The following is a 17864-nucleotide window of genomic DNA, read 5'->3' as shown; positions in this document are numbered from 1 at the left end:
GAGAGTCTTACCCAACCAACCAAGAACATGCTCCAAATTTCGTGCTTTAACGGCACGGCAATTGTATCACACAGGGCTGACTGTCAACAATGGGTCCTGGCGTCTAAGTGCCCGATCGAACGGCCCGGTTTTCGAGAATCAAAGCCCTCAACAAAAAGATCAGTAGATTCGTTTGTTTCTAGTCAAGTTTGAAGTAGTTTTAAGCGAGGAAAAGCTGTCTCACAGTTGTAATTTCAGGTAACTTTGTGCTTATACGGATACGTGGTGACCCGAAGCCCTTTTGAGACGATTTCTTCGTATATGTCGGTGTAAAGATGGTGTATCTCCGGCCAATTTCCTCTGTGTATGTGTAGCAGCAGTCGGGAATTGAGGCTGTTCGGATATGGCACCGCCACATCTAGAAAAGGGACAGACCGAGTCTCATTAGGGCAGAAGGAAAACACAGCACGGAGCGGTGGTGCCTAACAAGCAATCAGGTTCGCGATCGGTGGAACCTCTCTCAAGCTAGATCTCTCTCTCTGTGCTCTCTCGGTGTTTTGTTACGGCGCGGTGCCATCCTAGTTGCCGTTGACGGGTGCTTGTTTGACGGAGACGAGTCAAATAGAAGGGGTCAGTCTATGTACGACAAGGTTGTCGTGAGTTATACGGGAGGCAGGAAGGAGCGAGGCCAGACCGTCTGTTTGAGAGGCACAGTCCTTGGTATAGGCGCAGTAGGCGAGACTGTGTTTGCTACCAGCCCTGAACCGAGGACATTGAGAATGTTTGAAGGATTGCCGCGGGGAACAGTCCTAGGACGTGTAGCCGTGGTCTGACCGGCTAAACTTAAGCCTGGATTCTGCCTCACTGGCACAATCCTGTTGCCCGAGTTCTAGACACCAGTGACCCCCACTCGATACCGTCAGACGAGTATCAATCTCAGCGAGATTCCGGGCCAGGGCCGTCCCGTCGAGATTACAGAGCCCATGACCAACTGATCCAGACTTGCTCTTTTGCCGATCAAAGATTCCCCCAGGCGAACCCTGTATGTGCTGCAGCAATAGTCTCGTGCCCCCAACGATGAAACCCCCATATTCTGCATCCATCATGTTCAAGAATCATATGATGATCAGATACAATGGTGTGTGAAATGATGTGCTAAACGGTAGCATAGATGTATATCTACTCTTTACTCTGAATAGCTTGTGGAAACAACCCAGGGAAAATCGTTAAACAATTCTTGGCTACAGTTAGACGAGCCAAGAGCCCCATCGGTCGATAAGCAGCGAAACGATAGCGAATATTCGAACAGAAAACCCGCGTTATGGCCGTGCGCAACAGCAACGTGCTTGACATTGTTGCACTGGATTGGGAAAGACACAAAAAGACTAAAATGGTGAGTGGAGCCGCAAGAATGTGAACAAGTTTTGAACTCCGAGTCAGTACCAAAGTTGATAGCGTCCGGACCTGATTCTCCATGATTTTCGTAGGTCGACATTTAAAGTCCGGGCTTGCTCTCGGGAGCTTATCGAGGAAGGAATTATCTATGATGGTTCAGAAATGCAGGAACGTTGGAATCAATCGATGTGGCTGTAAACGTGAATGTGGCTGTAAGTACCTTCCATGACAGGCGCTCAGAGTAGTACCTTCCCCCTTTCACATCAACGAGGCATGTTGGAAGAGTTTTATCGTGGTCTTACTCAGACCAACACTCAAAACCGCTTCTTCGTCACTATCATCATTGTCATCCATCGGCTACTACGTTTGTGAAGCAACTCCTGCTTGTCGTCCCGATAACTTGAACGCAAAAACTTGGTGTTCAGGTACTTGTTTTATGTACCTTTTCTCGGCGTTTCGGCGGTAGAAGCACAGGCGCTCGGTACAGCGTTTGAAACTGCAGGGCAAAAGCTTCGATCTGGCTTCGATGCCACGAATCGTCCCGACTCATGCAACGACGAACCAGCCTCAATGCGTCGGCCGGCGCCTCCGCCCCACCGACCCTTGCGCGCGCAACATGACCTGGTACTCAGTATCAATAGGTCACTCATATGCCAAGCCAGCCAGCCAGTCTCTTGCGTGCTTCGGCCTAAAACACGTCGACTCTCGCTAACAAGACAAAACGACCGAGATAATTTACGCGCAACAAGGCCCTCTTATCTGCAGTGCACTACTGTTCCTTGATCGGTTTCAACCTGTACGGATACCTATACGGATACAAGGCAATTTAACAGTTTTCACCGAAAATATCCGTTCCAACCGCCGGCCCGTCATCGTCCGACATCCATTTGATGTACCTTTCGCAACCTCCCGGGCACGTACGATATACGCAATACATGATACATGAGACTTGCAGCAAGATGCAGGGCTGTCCTATCTCATCTGGTCGTTGTCGTTGCAACCAATACCTGTTCTGCGTTGATTGCGCCATAATACCATGACTGGATGCCCGGCTTTTGCAACGGGAACTGTTGTGCACACAAGACTGACCTGATTGAACTTCTTCAACAGGGCAGACAGACCCCTGCCATCACTTATCACTACCTAAAAGGGATTGGATCATGCCCTAAACTTGGGCAATACAGGGGTGGTATCACTGAACTGATTGACTGACATGACTGTTGTGCCAATGGCGTAGGTTGTTTGGCTGTTCATGATCAAAGCCAGATGCGAGCATCAGGCGTCATGCAAATCTGTTTGCTCTTCTTTTGACGTCCCGTTTCTGTTCTCCCGTCTTTCTCGTCATACACATGTGGAAGTATCATTGTCCCGGTCCACACCACTATCAAAGAAAAGGAAAGGAAAGCCCATTGCCGCCTCCAATCGAGACCCTGTTTGACCTTAGTCTCTTCCGCTACCCTCGCCTGCCGCCTCTCTAATCCCATCTCATCCATAACTTTCTTTACTTACTTCTCCCCTGCTGCTGCTACGTTTGTCTGGATGTCAAATCTTTAGTGAGACTGACACGGTGGGCGTCTTATCAGAACAAGACCCTCTTTTCTACTTTTGTCGCAATCCTGACCCCACCAGAGGCCGCGCCGCTTGATCTGCTCTGCTTTGCGCTATCGACCTGCGACCCTCGCCTCCCATTGCATGGAAGTTCCATTTTCCTATCCTTGCTTAACCTGATCCTCGAAGGTTTTGGCTTTTCCTGATCTCACAGCCCCACTCAACTTTTCTAGAGGCTGTATCGTATCCACAACGTCCCATCGACTCGTGCGTGGCTTGGGCTGCTGTAACTCGTCACTCATGCACTTGACTTGGTCGTGAATCTAAATAAAAGCGTTCCATCTCCTCCAATTTATTCTCTCGTCCCTTCTAGTTCCCTTCCTCGGCAGTTTTGCAACCAATTCATTTTGAGCCCCTAACCTTTTTGCTGCTCTGCAGCAAACCACAACCACTTATACGACAAACAAAGTTGTCATGCCGTCTTTTAAACCTTTCGCCTCAGTAACGGGGCGAAACTCTTATAGTCTTTTTGACATTCGGTACGCAAATACTCACCACCGCAGTCAGATTGGGATAGAGCACTGACTGAACTTGTTATCCAGCTTGGACAGCGATTTTATCGTTTTCCGTGGAAGCGACCATGAATCTTCTGGACAAATTCTCAAAGGCACATTAGTTTTGTGTCTTCAGTCATCACTCAAGATTGAAGACGTCCGACTGAGACTCGTTGGAACCCTACGTCATGTGTAAGTTTTGAAAATCCCAGGATTCTAAGATGAACACTTTCTTGAAACCAGTAACTGACATGCGGTGCAACAGCTGGGCTGATCCCCGAGGAACCGCTCCCGGCGTATCGGGACAAAAAGTTGACAAGACGACGACGATCCTCGAGCACCGATGGGCGCCTTTCATCGGCACACACGGCAAAAGCATGACTCTCCCCGCCGGCAACTACGAATGGCCTTTCGAGTACATGCTGCCAGGCAACATGGCTGAAAGTGTCGAGGGAATCCCCGAGGCATCCATTACTTACAGACTGAGAGCGACTGTCGGACGTGGAAAGTTGGCATACGATCTACACGCAAACAAGCACCTTCGAATAATCCGAACACTAGAGCCTGGTGCTTTGGAATTCCTACACGCCATGAGCGTGGAGAACATCTGGCCTAACAAGGTCGATTACTCAATTATTATTCCTCAAAAGGCTGTGGTCTTTGGAGGGTTGGTCACGATGGAGATGCGATTTACACCCCTTCTCAAGGGTCTCGAATTGGGAGACATCACAGCAAGATTGATGGAGGTCCGTGAATGCTACGTTCAAGCATCCTCTTCCGGCCACGGCACAAGAGAGCACCGAACAGAACGCGAGGTGGCACTGTGGAAGTTTGCAGCGTCAAGGGAAGAGCATTGGCAAGACATGATCGAGGACACTGGCCAAGAAGGTTGGGCGTTGACCAAGAAGCTTAACCTTCCCAAGAGACTACGCCAGTGCATTCAAGACCTGAACCATCACGGTATCAAGGTTCGACACAAGATCAAGTTGACCGTTGCTCTCTGCAACCCTGACGGCCATATCTCTGAGGTGAGTTTCTATGCGCGAGAGTTGTATTTCTGATTTACTAACATGTCCTGCAGCTTCGAGCAACACTACCAGTATCCATCTTTATCTCCCCTAACATGCCCCTCGATGAGGAAGGCAACCTTGTCGACCAGTCACCTACCACACCCAACAACGAGCGAGAACTTTCCACAATAGCCCCTCCCGGATATGGCGAGCACGTCCTCGACCAGCTATACGAAAATGTTGATGTCAGCGGTTTCCAGACGCCTGGATTCCAATCAGGTGTCAGCAGTCCTTTCTACGCACAGTCGCGAGCTGGCTCGAATGAAAATCTTGCAGCACTTGCACACAGTCGACCCGTTGCACCGGCAGCACTTTCATCCCGACTGGCCAATGTCTCACTAGACCCCTCTCAGCGAACATCTTCCTACACATCATTGCATTCAGCAGGTTCACCAGGGTTCATGTCCCCCACATCAGCACCCCAGTACCAAGCTCCGCGATCGGAGCCCGTGACTGCGGCGCTCACCAGGACGAACAGCTCTGAAGATTCATCACGGAACTCGGCGGAGCATGTTGATCTCGACGCCACCGATTTGGCCGAGTTGAGCAAGGTGCCCAGTTACCAGACAGCTGTTAAGACCCCAGCCCGCTCGCGTGCTGGTACTGGTGATTTGCTTCTACCCGATTATCAAACAGCACTCAGCGCTCCCCGAACACCGCCCGCTACTGACCTTGCACCGGACCCTCTGGGCACAATCTCGGAGGATCAGGATGGCGAGGATCACACTCAACATATCTCACGCCCGGCCAGCTGGATCGCTGGTGGCCGTGCTTATACTGATGATCTTGCATCATATCGAAGGTCACAGAACCGCAACCAGGTTTTCTAAATGAGTGCCTGGCTTTTTTTCTTACTGTGGAAATACTGAATTATGTGTCAAATATTTATGGGTACGAACAATAGGTCAAGGGACCTGGATGGCGTTGGTGGATTAATTTTCATTATGGAAGGTATCACGGGAACTATAGACATGGCGTACATATGATGGCGAGCTATTTGACTCGAAGATTTACGGGCGGCACTTATGAACAGAACAAAGCGCAAGGAAGACGATGGATGAAAAGGAAGACACTTGTATAGTTAATACCCCTGAAGTATGATTGGATATATGAAGAACCAGACATGTTCAACTACAAAGATGAGCCATATGACTCGATTACTTATTTTCCCAGTCTATATCTTGCACGCAAGGCCTTGAGACCGTGGAATGTCATGTAAATAATAATTGTACCATGAGAAAAGATGGCATTTTGGAATCTGATATTTGCAGCGTGACAAATATCTCTGCTAGTTAACTTGTCGGCAATGACACAAGGGGCGTTAACGGTACTGCACAGCATGCAGTAGCAACTTGTCGAACGAAATAATTCGGCACTCGGTGACATCCGTTGAAAAAAGCTTGTTATCGGTGGGTACAGGGTCATATCGTGGCGATCTGATTGATGGTGGTGGCGTGCAATTTCCTGAACGTTAACGAATTTATTTTCTATGCACATACCTTAGTATCTAGTAGGTTATGTAGTTAATGCCAGTATTTTTTGGTAACTTGGTCTCTTTGATTAATATTCGTCGCCGTTAACTGCGTCATGGTTTAGTTTAGCATATGCGCTGTCTTGGAAGTTATAGAGAGTGCTCTGTACAGGCCAAGATATTGAGGCAGCTAAGCTTCGAAGTACAGATTTACTATGCCAAGCCTGTGTTAGTTTAAGCGTCCGGTGCGACAGATTCAAGGGACCACGGCGCCCAAAGTTTGTGCTACCTACGCTACAGGTCGAGGGTGGTTGACGTCATTATTATTATAGATGTTAGGCAGGGTCTGGTGATGGTTGTTGTTGGAGTTGATGTTTGTTGTTTGGCGAATTATGTTCGTGACAGTTGTCACTTTCGAGATTAGGTGTTACAACATGTTTTATTTATTTCCGTCTGCATTCGGATCGAGGGATATCCTTGTACAGCTAAACCTGGAACTTCTTGTGTTAATGAAGGTATATACAACGTACAAGCACAAACACGTTTTACCGTCTGAGCTTGTGATAGTGGAATCATTTCAAGGAGCACAGGCCATATTTACTTTAGTTAGTCTCAGTCAAGAGGCCTCGCGCATACTACGAATCCTCACCGACTTGAATGCATTGTTCCTCTAATAGGGAGGTAGGCAGGTCTAGTGCCGGGACTTTCAGCTTTTTGGTGTCTCAACAACCCCTCACAACATAAAAGGATCGACGTCATCCAGGCTCTCTCCTGGCGATCCTCAATCTACGACGTCAACACTAACTTAGTTGAGCTATTAAATGAATTGTTCCTACAGACGAAACCCAATAAAACCAGGTCACAAGCTGTCAAATACTTGATCATTCCTGCTCTTTCGCACCAGACATCAACTTATATAAACCCACTGAACAACCCCTGCAGAAAAGAAGCTTCAGAACCCTTGAACACCTAACGTGATACCCCTCTTCGCACCTCCCTGACCCTGTCTGCCAAGCTTGGACAGCTTAAATCTAATCTCAGAGCTATTAACTACGGGTACCTTTACAATCCTGACTGTCTATCACTATCAATCATCCTTCACCCCTTTACAAACTCGACAACACCACCAACAGACATCACCATGGCCTCACCTACGACGACCAATCTCCCCTCAAGGGCCACCACTGGTTTCAGCACCCAAAGCGAGGATGCTATCCCTGAAGTTGATCCCTCAAGCGTATGTCACTCCAGCGCAACACCTCCCTACGCGCGATGCGCTCGTCAAGGCGATTGGCTTTCAACAGAAAAGAAGAAAAGAAAACATGGACTAACCACACTTTAAACAGACTGCCGGTTTGCTCGCTGAGCGACTTCAGGCATGGAAGCATGCTGTCGGTTACATCGAGGAATACATGAAGGCTATGGAGAGAATCCATGGCCACCACGCCAAGGAGTACGAGAAGGCGCTCAAGGTATGACGGCCCCAATGATAACATCACGGCGCGACATGCACTAACAGTGCCCAATAGGCCATCAGCAACCCCCTAAAGGAGGGTCACCACTTCGACCAAAGCCTCGGCGGCATGGCTGGCTTCTTTGAGAACATGCGCTCCAACACCCAGTCCCTTATCAACACCAACATCGAGACCGAAAAGAGCATCAAAGGCTCCGTCCTCCCCGTCCTCGAGCGCCTACACAAGGAGATCAAGCATAAGGCCAAGGAACTTGCTCACGGTGCTGAAAAGGGAGCCAAGGAGGTAGAGAAGGCCCGTAACACCACTCAGAAGCAGATTGAGCTGCTCGGCCAACACTCTGCGTCTTTCGACTCGGCCGGTGGTCACCTTAACAGCAACGATGATCCTTACGTCGTGTACCGTGGTGTCCTGCACCGTCTCAACAGCCAGGTTATTGCCGAGAACAACCACCGAAATGACCTGATCGCTGTTCAGAACAACTTCCACGCCTTTGAGACCCATATTATTGAGGTCATTCAGCAAGCTATGGAGGCTTTCACCCAGCTGGCTGGCGGTCAGGCCGACAAGACGCGAGCCTTGTACAACGACCAGCTTTCGGTCATCCAGCGTGTCGCCCCTGACTTTGAATGGAACGCCTTCAACGCTCGCAGTGGCGACCGTCTCGTTGACCCCAACGAGCCTGCGCGTTCTGTTGACGCCATCCAGTTCCCCAACATGGACCACCCCGCAACCAGGGCTCTGATCGAGGGCTCGCTGGAGCGCAAGTCACGTAACAAGCTGTCTTGGGGATACTCAACTGGCTACTACGTGATCACGCCGTCCAAATACCTTCACGAGTTCAAGGACTCGGATAACAACCGTGTCGACCCTAAGCCTGAGCTCTCCATCTACCTTGGCGATGCTGTCATCGGAACCGTTCAGGGTGAGAAGTTCAGTGTCAAAGGCAAGGACAAGTCCAAGACTATGAGCAGCAAGCTTACGGGCTCCACTGAGCTCAACTTCAAGGCACACACAACTGCCGATGCCCAGAAGTGGTTCCAGGTTCTCTCAGAGTGCGGCAAGGCCACGGCTCCCCTTAGCACAGGATCCAGCCCAGCCGGTTCTACCCCCACGTCGCCCAACCCTCAGGTCACTGCCGACCCCCTCGACTCCAAGGTCCAGTCTCCTATTACCCCTGTCAATGAGCACAGTATCCAAGAGGCTGGTGTTGTAGGCGGCGAGGCTCCTGTAGCAGCACCCGCGGTGGCGGCTGAGAAGAAGGAGACCGCTGCCTAGACAACTGAAATGAGGCTGTCGGAGAGTGACAGCCATTTCGTGTGTATGGTTGCGGAATAGTTTTGAATGGACGGAGTTTTCTATACCCAGTCCTGCGCACACAGGCAACAAGTGTTTTTCTTGTCTTTAATTCGGCTGTAGCCCAAAATAAGGCTTGCGGCTGCAACCTTCTTACGCTTTGGCAGTGGTGCTATCAACGTGGCCTTGAGCGGTTTGGGAAAGAGTTGGATGAAAGCGATAGCATGTGTTCTTCGCCTTGATTTTCAGACGTGCGAGCTGTTGCATTGGTTGCGATGCTTATCGTGACTGGAGCGGAAGAGAAGAAGTTAATGTGGATGTGTTTCCGATGGCTGCATTACTACAATGTCAACCTACATAAGTTACTTACAATGAATTATACACTTTTATTATACGTGCATATACAGACAATGTTGTTTCTATCAGAGATGCACTGTGGTACTAAATACATGTGATTGGGAGTTCTTGCTCCTCGACGTGTAAGTAGGTGGTTACCCATAACAGTTAAGGTATCGAAGTTTCCATACCCGCCGACAGGAAGACCATCACATGGCTGCTGGAACCGGAGATAAAGCACTTACTATGCCGAAGATACCAGAGTGGCATTGCCAAATTACAAGGCAGCAAACCACAACATTTTATGCGCAGTGGTAAGCGCATTGTTTGTCCTGTCATTAGCAGAGCTGAGTCCTAAACAGGCTCATATGTCTTGTAGCCAATGTGGCTTGCAGATACACTCTCAGCCCTCCATACTGCGCGAGTATCAACTCAGTCCAGAATAAACAAGTGAATGAGAAAACCTACACAGCAATGCTCGATTACCACGACTATATAAAGTGCAGAACTAAAAGTGAAGCGAACATGACGACACGGCGAAGAGTTCACGGGTGGTTTCAAGCAGGCTGACATAGATGACAACCGTTTCAAGTATCAGAGATCGCAGTTTATGCCTAGTGTAGCTAGGAAGCTTTAGCCTCTGGTCCATCCGGTTGGTTGACCAAGTAAAACAGGGCGAGGACAATGTGTGAAAATAGGCACATTTTGGGTGTGGGCAGCCAAGGCGATCGATCGCATGCAGGGGTTATTTACCAGGCTCTGGGGTAAAGGGAGTGGGAGAGTTGCAGTTCTGACAAGTGTTGATGACTTGTCCATTCAGGGATATTAAACTGCATAATCAGATATGTATCTATTCACTATTATAGCAATGATATTCTTGCAGTCCGGTACAGTGCTCTTGGCATAGTGATGTGTGAGTGATATGATGTGATGGATGCGATGTGATGACTTAGGCAGGATACATGAGGCTGAATATAAACTGCCTTAGACACTACACACCCAAAACCATCCTGCCTATCACGCCGGGCGACTCCAAGGACGCATCCTTCCAGAATAATGTGTCACAACAAAATCCCGGTGTGTCGAAGCCAAAGGGTTACTTACTTCCCCCCATGAACAATGGGCAGACTCGACTTGAAAAGTGAAAAGTGTCTTTGCACAAGTTCGCCCTACATTGAAGCTGCTAGCGCAGAGAGAAACATCATTTGTATTCTCTCTCTATAAAACTTATATGTATGCCTTGCTGTAATTGTCTTTACGCCTCTCTATAGTATCACAGTCATAAACGAGGCTCTGCGAAAAAAGTGACTGCACCCAAGTACCAAACGAGGCTCCGGTCAGCGACAAGAATGTTCCAAGAATAGTAGTCATTGGCTCCCCTCATATGTGATAGCCTTTCAGCTCTTCTTTATGGTATAGTTTGTGCTTTTCGTTTTTCTTGGGAAGGTTAACACAGTACTTCCCAACGTTACCATCACCGCCCGCTTCAATCCTAACATTTCAACAAGACTGGGAACTCTTATACGCAACAAAGCAGGCACCAATTCTGAAAATACTTATTTAGAAGGAACAAACCTATCTGTGTTTTGTTGGTTTACCTCGATGATCGTCGAGATATTCACTGTTGCCGAAGCCTTGATTGTCCCGGGCTAGCTAGGAGCAAGAGACATAATCACCGCAACAGCATCTACCCAAAGACTCATACGAGTCCAACTCAACAATTCCAAGTCCAGATTAAACACTGAAAATAGCCAAGATGATGGCAAAACCATGGAATGAGCACCGTGGGACTATCACCAAGTTGTATATCCAAGAAGGGAGGACGCTCGAAGACACACGCAACATCATGAAAGATCAATACAACTTTGAAGCATCGTAAGTCCCCCGTCAACTTTTTTGTTCCCCTGCTAATTGTTGATATAGAATCCGTTCCTATCGGCAACACTTTGACATATGGGAAATTGGCAAGTACAACTGCAAGAAGCGCGACAGACGCCGTCGTCAATCCTTCGCCAAAACCCTCCCACTCTCCCCACCGCACTCTCCCTCAGATGTGCCGGGAGAGGGAGAACGCAGCTCGCCAACATCGACTTCTAGCTCAATGAGCCGACGCTCCTCAGAGCAGAAGCCATTGCCTGTCCTGAAGCAGCCTCAAGCGTACACGGCTTACTTTTATGACCAGGTTCGAGCTCAGGGCGATCAGCAGGTCAAGATTGAGAACAACAGCCGGGGGCCACTTTGGGAGAGCTTGGATACTGACTCGTTCCGCAACTCGAATGTTGTCGGTCTGCCGTACGTATTTCGCCCTTCCAAGCCTTCCAAGCCGTTGTGTTAAAAGGAGTCCGCAGAGCTGTTGTGCCTATCCAGCTTTATCATGAATCTGCAGGCTGGCCTGCTCATCGAGGAGCACGGCCGTCGTACTCCGGAAGTCCTCCACAGGGGTATTGTCGAACATCTTTGCACGACGCAGTGCCGCGGTATGTGCCTGAGACAACTCTGTATCCCCGGGACGGCGAGTTTCGGACAGGGCTGCGGGCTCCCGATCTCTCAGTCGGAAGGCATCATGGAGGACAAGACAGTATGATCCACCATATGGTAAACTATCAGAGCATTGCTCGAGGATGAGTATGTAGGTGACCAACAGCAGGGAAGCAAATGGTCGCCATCCATCAATCTCTTAAGAATGGAACAGGACTTGATTCATGATTCACGTTTTACTAGATCACACTCGTTTCAAAAATTTCACAAGGTCTTGGGCGAACAATCAGGCATCAACTCGACGATCTCATATACAGAGAATAAATACGTTGTATTATTTTATATGAAATATCTTTCAATATTATCCTCACTTACCGTTATAATGTCTGCTAGGATATCATGATTGGTATGCAGGACCCGGAACTACTGCCCTCAAACCAATGGAGGGATTGGCTTGAAGGAGATTGCTACACCTTGTCACTTGACAAGGTTGTTGGAATCGCAGCCGTGTTGAACCACGCGCATGCGATCAATTCCAAATCGATGACAAGTGTTGAGGAAATCTTTGAAGTCATGTTAGCGACTTTTCTTTACATCATTGGCAAACAAGGAAGATAAAGAAGGAAGGAATTTCAGGGTAAAGTGCCTTGTCACAGGCGTTATCGTCAGAGCAATATGGCTACGTTGACCGTCGTGATATGTAACATCATAAAAGGTGGATGAGATGGGAGAATAAGAATGAACTAACCTTACCATCATGATATAAAATGTGAGTCGAGAAGTGATGAGTATAGCTGAGTATGCTTTCGAAATGTCAGCCGCTGTCGTTGTAAAGACTGCATTGACGTGACGTGAAGCATCTCGATCAGTCGATAAATGAGTTATCGTCGTAGCGTGAGCTCGGACATATGCTTGTCGTTTTCATTTTGGATCATCATAGAGATGATACGGTGCAAATGCTGGGAACAGTTGGCTACTCACGTTTGATCTACCTGATGATTTGGTTAGCACGAGCCATCAAGTGCTTGCAAAAAAGAATGTGCATAATATTCGCGATTCAGAGAATGCATGAATGGTAGTAAATAGGGTGTCTGCATCGAAAACTCGGATAAGACTCGTCATCTGATTGTTCATCAGGAAAGCGAGGTGGTGCTGGTAGGAAATCACTTTTAATACGTACAATTTAGAAATGCATGCATGGCTGCAAACACAGATTGAAGTGATAGTACACTGGCACTCGAGGTAGGTTAGCCTCAGTGGCTCGACGACATCCAGCAAAATGAAGGTAGAGCGTGACGAGTCAGTGGGCGAGGTTTTCTAGGCCTGCCGCAAAATGGCTTTTCGTGCTCATGGGGTATATTTCGGAGCCCAGTGCCGCTTCATCATGAAAGGTCGAGAGCGAGTCGAGGTGTGTGAAATCGCATACCTTGCTAATGACTAAAATCTTTTCTTCGAGTTAGCGCGAGCTACTTTTTGATGTGCAAAAAATAGTGAAGAATGGTTCTCGATCAGAAATAGCCATTTTATATCGTCATTGAATAACTCAGCCGGTAATTTCCAGCGTATATTGTAAAAGAAAATGATCATCATGTGAGAAGGGAGAGCAGATCGCAAAAGCGCCAACTGTGAACGTACCATTTCAACCCATGTCGGGCGAGGAGAAAAGCTTGAGCATCGTCGCAATGATCCACCGCTTGGTGATGAGAGAGCTATTGAATGGTCAGCGCGTGTTCGGCTTGCAAAATGCTTAAAACAGGTGCGTGATCGTAGTCTTTCAGACTGACGTGCGAAAAAGAGGTTTCATTCCATTTAGGTCAAAGACTCTAGTTTGCGGTTTCGGTGTGTCATCAGGAAGAAAGGGCAGAGCAGCACAATAATGCTGCGCGTGTAAAACATACCTCAGCTTTTGATTGTTGATTGTTTTTGTGTTGTTGGTAAAGATAGAAAAGAGCTTGAAGAAGTGAAAGTTTTTGTAGAGAAAAAGCTCGGACGAAAGTTTCTATGTGGGGTATGCGGGTACTCATTCTTCCGCCGCCGGGTTTGAGTTCTGGGGCAGAAACATGTTCGGCGACGAGCAACCATGGTCCACCTCGAAAAAATTCAGTAAAATATGGATCTTTTGGCCTGAAAATGAAATTGTCCGTCTTGAATCGCAAGGTTTATGGTGGAGTTTCCGATGTCATCTTACGTACATATCGGTAACCATGGTGAACTGGGGAAAATACAGAGGCTGGTCTCGACTTTGCACTTTGCTTCCCTTCAGATCACCTAACATCACGTGATATCGCGTCTACAGACGCCTCAGGTACGCGCCAGGCTTCCAGGCCAGCCGAGAGTCTCTGACGCAATGTATTCTCCTTTACTGCCTTTGCTACCGTATATCGATCTTTAACCGTGTGCCAAAATGCCTGAGATTGCAGAAGGTCTGTTTGTGACTTAATCTTTGTGAATAATGAGTCCCTTTTACTGAGACTTAAACAGTTGCACGTATTGTCCACTTCCTACGACTCCATGTTGTGGGGAAACGCATCATATCCGCTTCAGCAACAGATGACAAGAATGTGTTCGGTAAAGTTGGTACCAGCGGCGAGGAGGTGGAAGCAGCCCTGAAGGGAAAGAAGGTAAAACCCCATTCTTCAAATAGAAATTGCAAAGTATTGATCTGTTATAGATCATGTCTGCTGGAAGTCAGGGGAAATACTTCTGGTAAGACTTCAGTAACTCCCTACCCTAGGGACACGGAACTTGACTTATAGCAAAAAAAAACAGGATAGCCCTCGAAAAGCCTCCCCATCTAGTAATGCACTTTGGGATGACAGGTAATGGGCTCCAACTACGAAAAAAAAAAATGATCATTTACTAATTAAACCAGGTTGGATACACATCAAGGATGAGCAGACGGCATACACAAACTACTACAAGAAGATGAAGGAGGGCGAGCATGAGCAATGGCCGCCACGGTTCTGGAAGTTTCAGTTCAAGACTGAGGGCTCTCCTGAAGTTGAAGTTGCTTTCACAGATTCGCGCAGGTTTGGTCGTGTACGACTCATCAACTGCCCAGGAGATGAGATAAGACAACACTCACCCCTTGTCGAGAACGGCCCAGATCCAGTTGTCGACGTTGATCGGTTCACCGAGGAATATTTGCATAGCAAGATGCGAGCCCGTCACGTACCCATAAAAGCCCTTTTACTGGATCAAACAATGATCAGTGGTATTGGAAACTGGGTTGCAGACGAGACACTCTACCAGGCTAAGCTCCACCCTGAACAGTACTGCGACCAGTTCAGCGATGCGCAAATCACCACTCTCTACAAGATGATACGCTACGTCTGCCAAACAGCTGTCGACAAGCTAGGAGACTCTGATGAGTTTCCGGAACATTGGCTCTTCAATTACAGATGGGGCAAGGGTTCCAAAGATGCTGCGACAAAGCTGCCCAATGGAGAAAAAATAGCTTTCATCACAGTCGGCGGACGAACGAGCTGTTATGCTCCAGGTGTGCAGAAGAAGACTGGCAATACAGCTCCCGGAATCAAAGAAGAATCTCTCGAAAGTAAGGCAGAAGCAAAGCCCTCCAAAAAGTCAAGGAAGAAGTCACCAGATGCGGAAGAAGGAGACGCTTCATCCCCAAAGAAGAAGCGTGCAAAGGCTGTTAAGAAGGAGACCAATGGGGATCCCGTAAAGAAAGAGCGTGCGAAGACTATCAAGAAGGAGATCAACGGTGATACCATAAAGAAGGAACCCGAGGTAGAGGAAGACAAGCCAGACCTAGGACGAAGGAGGTCGACCCGTCTAAGGAAGTAGATGCGTGCATTGGTTTCATGTACATTTGGATTAGATGGGTACATTTTGGTGACCACTATTGAGCAGGCGGCTACTTGCGAGTCAGATTTTGTATTAAAGAGACCCCCGAGATTACCATAACATGGCTGGCCTGTGTCACGCATACTGTGACTGGGCATAATTTCGAGCGGGCGGTTGAAAGTGAGACTTCCTGTCGACCCAGTTACATCACACTCGACCTAGACTGTATGTAACAGTGCCGACGACTTCAGGGAATCAGACTCGTACATCACCGTCTCATATGGCTGGCCCATGTCGATTTCCTAATTTGAAGAGTTTACTTGGTTACATCTACCATAACATGCCAGTGTTCGAAAGTAAGACTCAAGAGTGGGGGGCAAGACACATGTTGAGTCTGCATATCTTGAACCCTTTACTGCTACACAACATCAGTTATGTGATTGACCATACGTAAGCGTGACTTTCCGAGACTGCCTGCCTGAACTCCTCGTAAGCTGTCATCATGTTGGATGTAAGTTCAGTCACACAGAAGCGTCTGAATCAAGACCAGAGCCATGGGTTGTCTCACGTATTACAGGGGTCTAGGCAGTAATTCGTGCATGGTGAGATCTGCATAATCAAATCGAGTATCGCCAGCCTGTACACATAAACTACATTCCATGATAGGAGAGTACAATATTTGATATCTTTTTCGTTCTCTTTTCAACCGACACTTTTCGGGACGCCATATGAAACCCAGTCTATGCCAAATAACCCTAGGAATCCAGAAACAGATGCAAGAAATACATGAAGCAACCACCATTGCGTTTCGTCAACCATCAGCCACCATGTGCATGTGTACATGAAACAAGTAGAACAGCCTACCACTTGCCCACCGCCATATATCCTATCAAATTTACATAGAGATCGTATACGAAACTGGGCTTAGTTACCCTCAGTCTCAGCACCATTGGACTCAAGCTTTCCCTCGGTCTTCTCAACGTAAGCCACCAGGTCAGCAATAGTGCAGACCTTCAAACCCCACTTGCGGGCGAAAGTAATACAGGCCTCTCCTCGCAGCATGCCATGGTTCTGGACAAGAGCTTGGCCTGGGGTTTCCTCGCCATCATCGATGATTTCGCAAATAGCCGCAGCCTGGGCCTTGCCGGCCAATCGACAGAACTCAGTAGCAGCCTCAGTGTGACCTGGTCGCTGTCGAACGCCACCAGGGCGAGCTCGCAGAGGAAGGACGTGACCGGGGCGACGGAAGCTATCGGGACGAGCTTTGGGGTCGGCGAGTGTTCGGCAGGCGAGAGCACGGTCGGTCGCGCTGATTCCTGTTGTGACAGAAGGGTCGGCTGAATCGACAGAAATAGTGTAGGCGGTGCCTCGGGGGTCCTGGTTGTTGGGAACCATCTGAGGAAGATCGAGAGATTTAGTGAGTTCGGGAGAGAGAGGAACACAGACGTAACCAGAAGAGTGGCGGATAAGGAAGCCCATCTTCTCCGTTGTCACATCTTCAGCAGCGATGATCAGATCGGCCTCGTTCTCGCGCGAGGGGTCGTCGAGAACGACAAGAAACTCTCCATTTCCTGTTTCAAGGCACATTAGTGCTGTCAACACAGAACACGGGAGTTGAGACCAATCACATACGGAAAGCCTCAATCGAGTCGGGGATTGAGTCAAAGTTGTTTTGTGGGATTGTGGCGGGCATCTTGAAGGTGAGATGACAAGTGTTGGAGAAGCAATTGAACAGCGCAAAAGTCTGGAAACTAGAATATTGACTGAAAAGGTAAGAATGCTTGGCTATTCGACCTCGGCTGGTGACAATTGCGAATGCGACGGTCGCGAACGGGACGCACGAGGAGAGCGGGTTCGGAGGCGGAGACGGAAGCGGCAGCGGCAGCGGGGGATGGAATTGAGGAAGGAGGGGAATTTTTTTTATTGGAGAATCGATCAACTGACAGAAGCCAATCCGGCGATTATTTAGCAAGAGTAATAAGTATAAGCAGTTGGATATTAATAATAAATTATTAGTGACGATAACGAGCACTTGATACCTTTACTGTTGAATAAGTCGGATTTAGCTCTTATTTTTCGTATCGCATGATTCAAGTCTTTTTCTGAGGAGAAGCCCCTCCATACGGTATTTATCACAACCGCGCGGTGAATTTCCCGCTCGGGCTCTGTTAACTTATGGCCGGCTTATCCGATATAAGTGACTCCATCCCTGAGTCAAATCCAACTCCCGATCAAGTTTACCCTCGGAAGTATTGGCTCTCTTACCGCGTTGTATCGGCGTTGTAAGGACCCTTCTCGCATGGCCAATATCCGTTGACATGTGAGCTCATCACTTGTTCGGGCAAATCGGCTGCAGTCGCTACATCAAGATTGGTCAGAAGTGGAAAGACTATTATGTAAGCTTTCTAAAGACATCTTTGTACTAAGAAATTGTGAAGCATCAGTCAGCGAAGGAATC

At 48.2% G+C, this 17864-nt stretch overlaps 5 protein-coding genes across 5 annotated transcripts; 4 read left to right on the top strand and 1 right to left on the bottom strand.

The window, feature by feature from the left end:
* Positions 1-3306: 3306 nt before the first annotated feature.
* On the top strand, positions 3307-5770 carry FGSG_08448 (uncharacterized protein). The gene is made up of 4 exons (XM_011322018.1): positions 3307-3461; positions 3525-3668; positions 3742-4504; positions 4558-5770. The coding sequence occupies exons 1-4, from the start codon at positions 3397-3399 to the stop codon at positions 5374-5376; spliced, it is 1791 nt and encodes a 596-aa protein (XP_011320320.1). The 5' UTR covers positions 3307-3396; the 3' UTR covers positions 5377-5770.
* Positions 5771-7158: 1388 nt separating this feature from the next.
* On the top strand, positions 7159-8767 carry FGSG_08449 (uncharacterized protein; the record flags this gene model as incomplete). Its single annotated transcript, XM_011322017.1, has 3 exons — positions 7159-7254; positions 7364-7489; positions 7547-8767. 3 exons carry the CDS (start codon positions 7159-7161, stop codon positions 8765-8767), a joined length of 1443 nt encoding a protein of 480 aa, XP_011320319.1.
* A 2110-nt stretch (positions 8768-10877) lies between these two features.
* FGSG_08450 (uncharacterized protein) lies at positions 10878-12057 on the top strand (the record flags this gene model as incomplete). The annotated part of the gene is made up of 4 exons (XM_011322016.1): positions 10878-10996; positions 11045-11413; positions 11489-11598; positions 12014-12057. The coding sequence occupies 4 exons, from the start codon at positions 10878-10880 to the stop codon at positions 12055-12057; spliced, it is 642 nt and encodes a 213-aa protein (XP_011320318.1).
* Positions 12058-14003: 1946 nt separating this feature from the next.
* On the top strand, positions 14004-15406 carry FGSG_08451 (uncharacterized protein; the record flags this gene model as incomplete). Its single annotated transcript, XM_011322015.1, has 5 exons — positions 14004-14022; positions 14081-14220; positions 14271-14305; positions 14369-14418; positions 14472-15406. The coding sequence occupies 5 exons, from the start codon at positions 14004-14006 to the stop codon at positions 15404-15406; spliced, it is 1179 nt and encodes a 392-aa protein (XP_011320317.1).
* Positions 15407-15496: 90 nt separating this feature from the next.
* FGSG_08452 (uncharacterized protein) lies at positions 15497-17399 on the bottom strand. Its single transcript, XM_011322014.1, has 2 exons — positions 17039-17399; positions 15497-16977 (listed from the first exon to the last, which is right to left on the bottom strand). Exons 1-2 carry the CDS (start codon positions 17097-17099, stop codon positions 16331-16333), a joined length of 708 nt encoding a protein of 235 aa, XP_011320316.1. The 5' UTR covers positions 17100-17399; the 3' UTR covers positions 15497-16330.
* Positions 17400-17864: the final 465 nt, after the last annotated feature.

Source organism: Fusarium graminearum, chromosome 2 (genome assembly GCF_000240135.3).
Source record: "Fusarium graminearum PH-1 chromosome 2, whole genome shotgun sequence".
Lineage (NCBI taxonomy): Eukaryota > Fungi > Ascomycota > Sordariomycetes > Hypocreales > Nectriaceae > Fusarium > Fusarium graminearum.
This window is presented reverse-complemented; position numbering and strand designations above follow the sequence as displayed.

Coding starts and splice junctions, on each gene's coding strand:
- FGSG_08448 (XM_011322018.1), top strand. CDS start 3,397: ATGCCGTCTTTTAAACCTTTCGCCTCAGTAACGGGGCGAAACTCTTAT. Junction 3,462..3,524: donor TATAGTCTTTTTGACATTCG/GTACGCAAATAC, acceptor CTTGTTATCCAG/CTTGGACAGCGATTTTATCG. Junction 3,669..3,741: donor GTTGGAACCCTACGTCATGT/GTAAGTTTTGAA, acceptor GCGGTGCAACAG/CTGGGCTGATCCCCGAGGAA.
- FGSG_08452 (XM_011322014.1), bottom strand. CDS start 17,099: ATGCCCGCCACAATCCCACAAAACAACTTTGACTCAATCCCCGACTCG. Junction 16,978..17,038: donor CGACTCGATTGAGGCTTTCC/GTATGTGATTGG, acceptor GCCTTGAAACAG/GAAATGGAGAGTTTCTTGTC.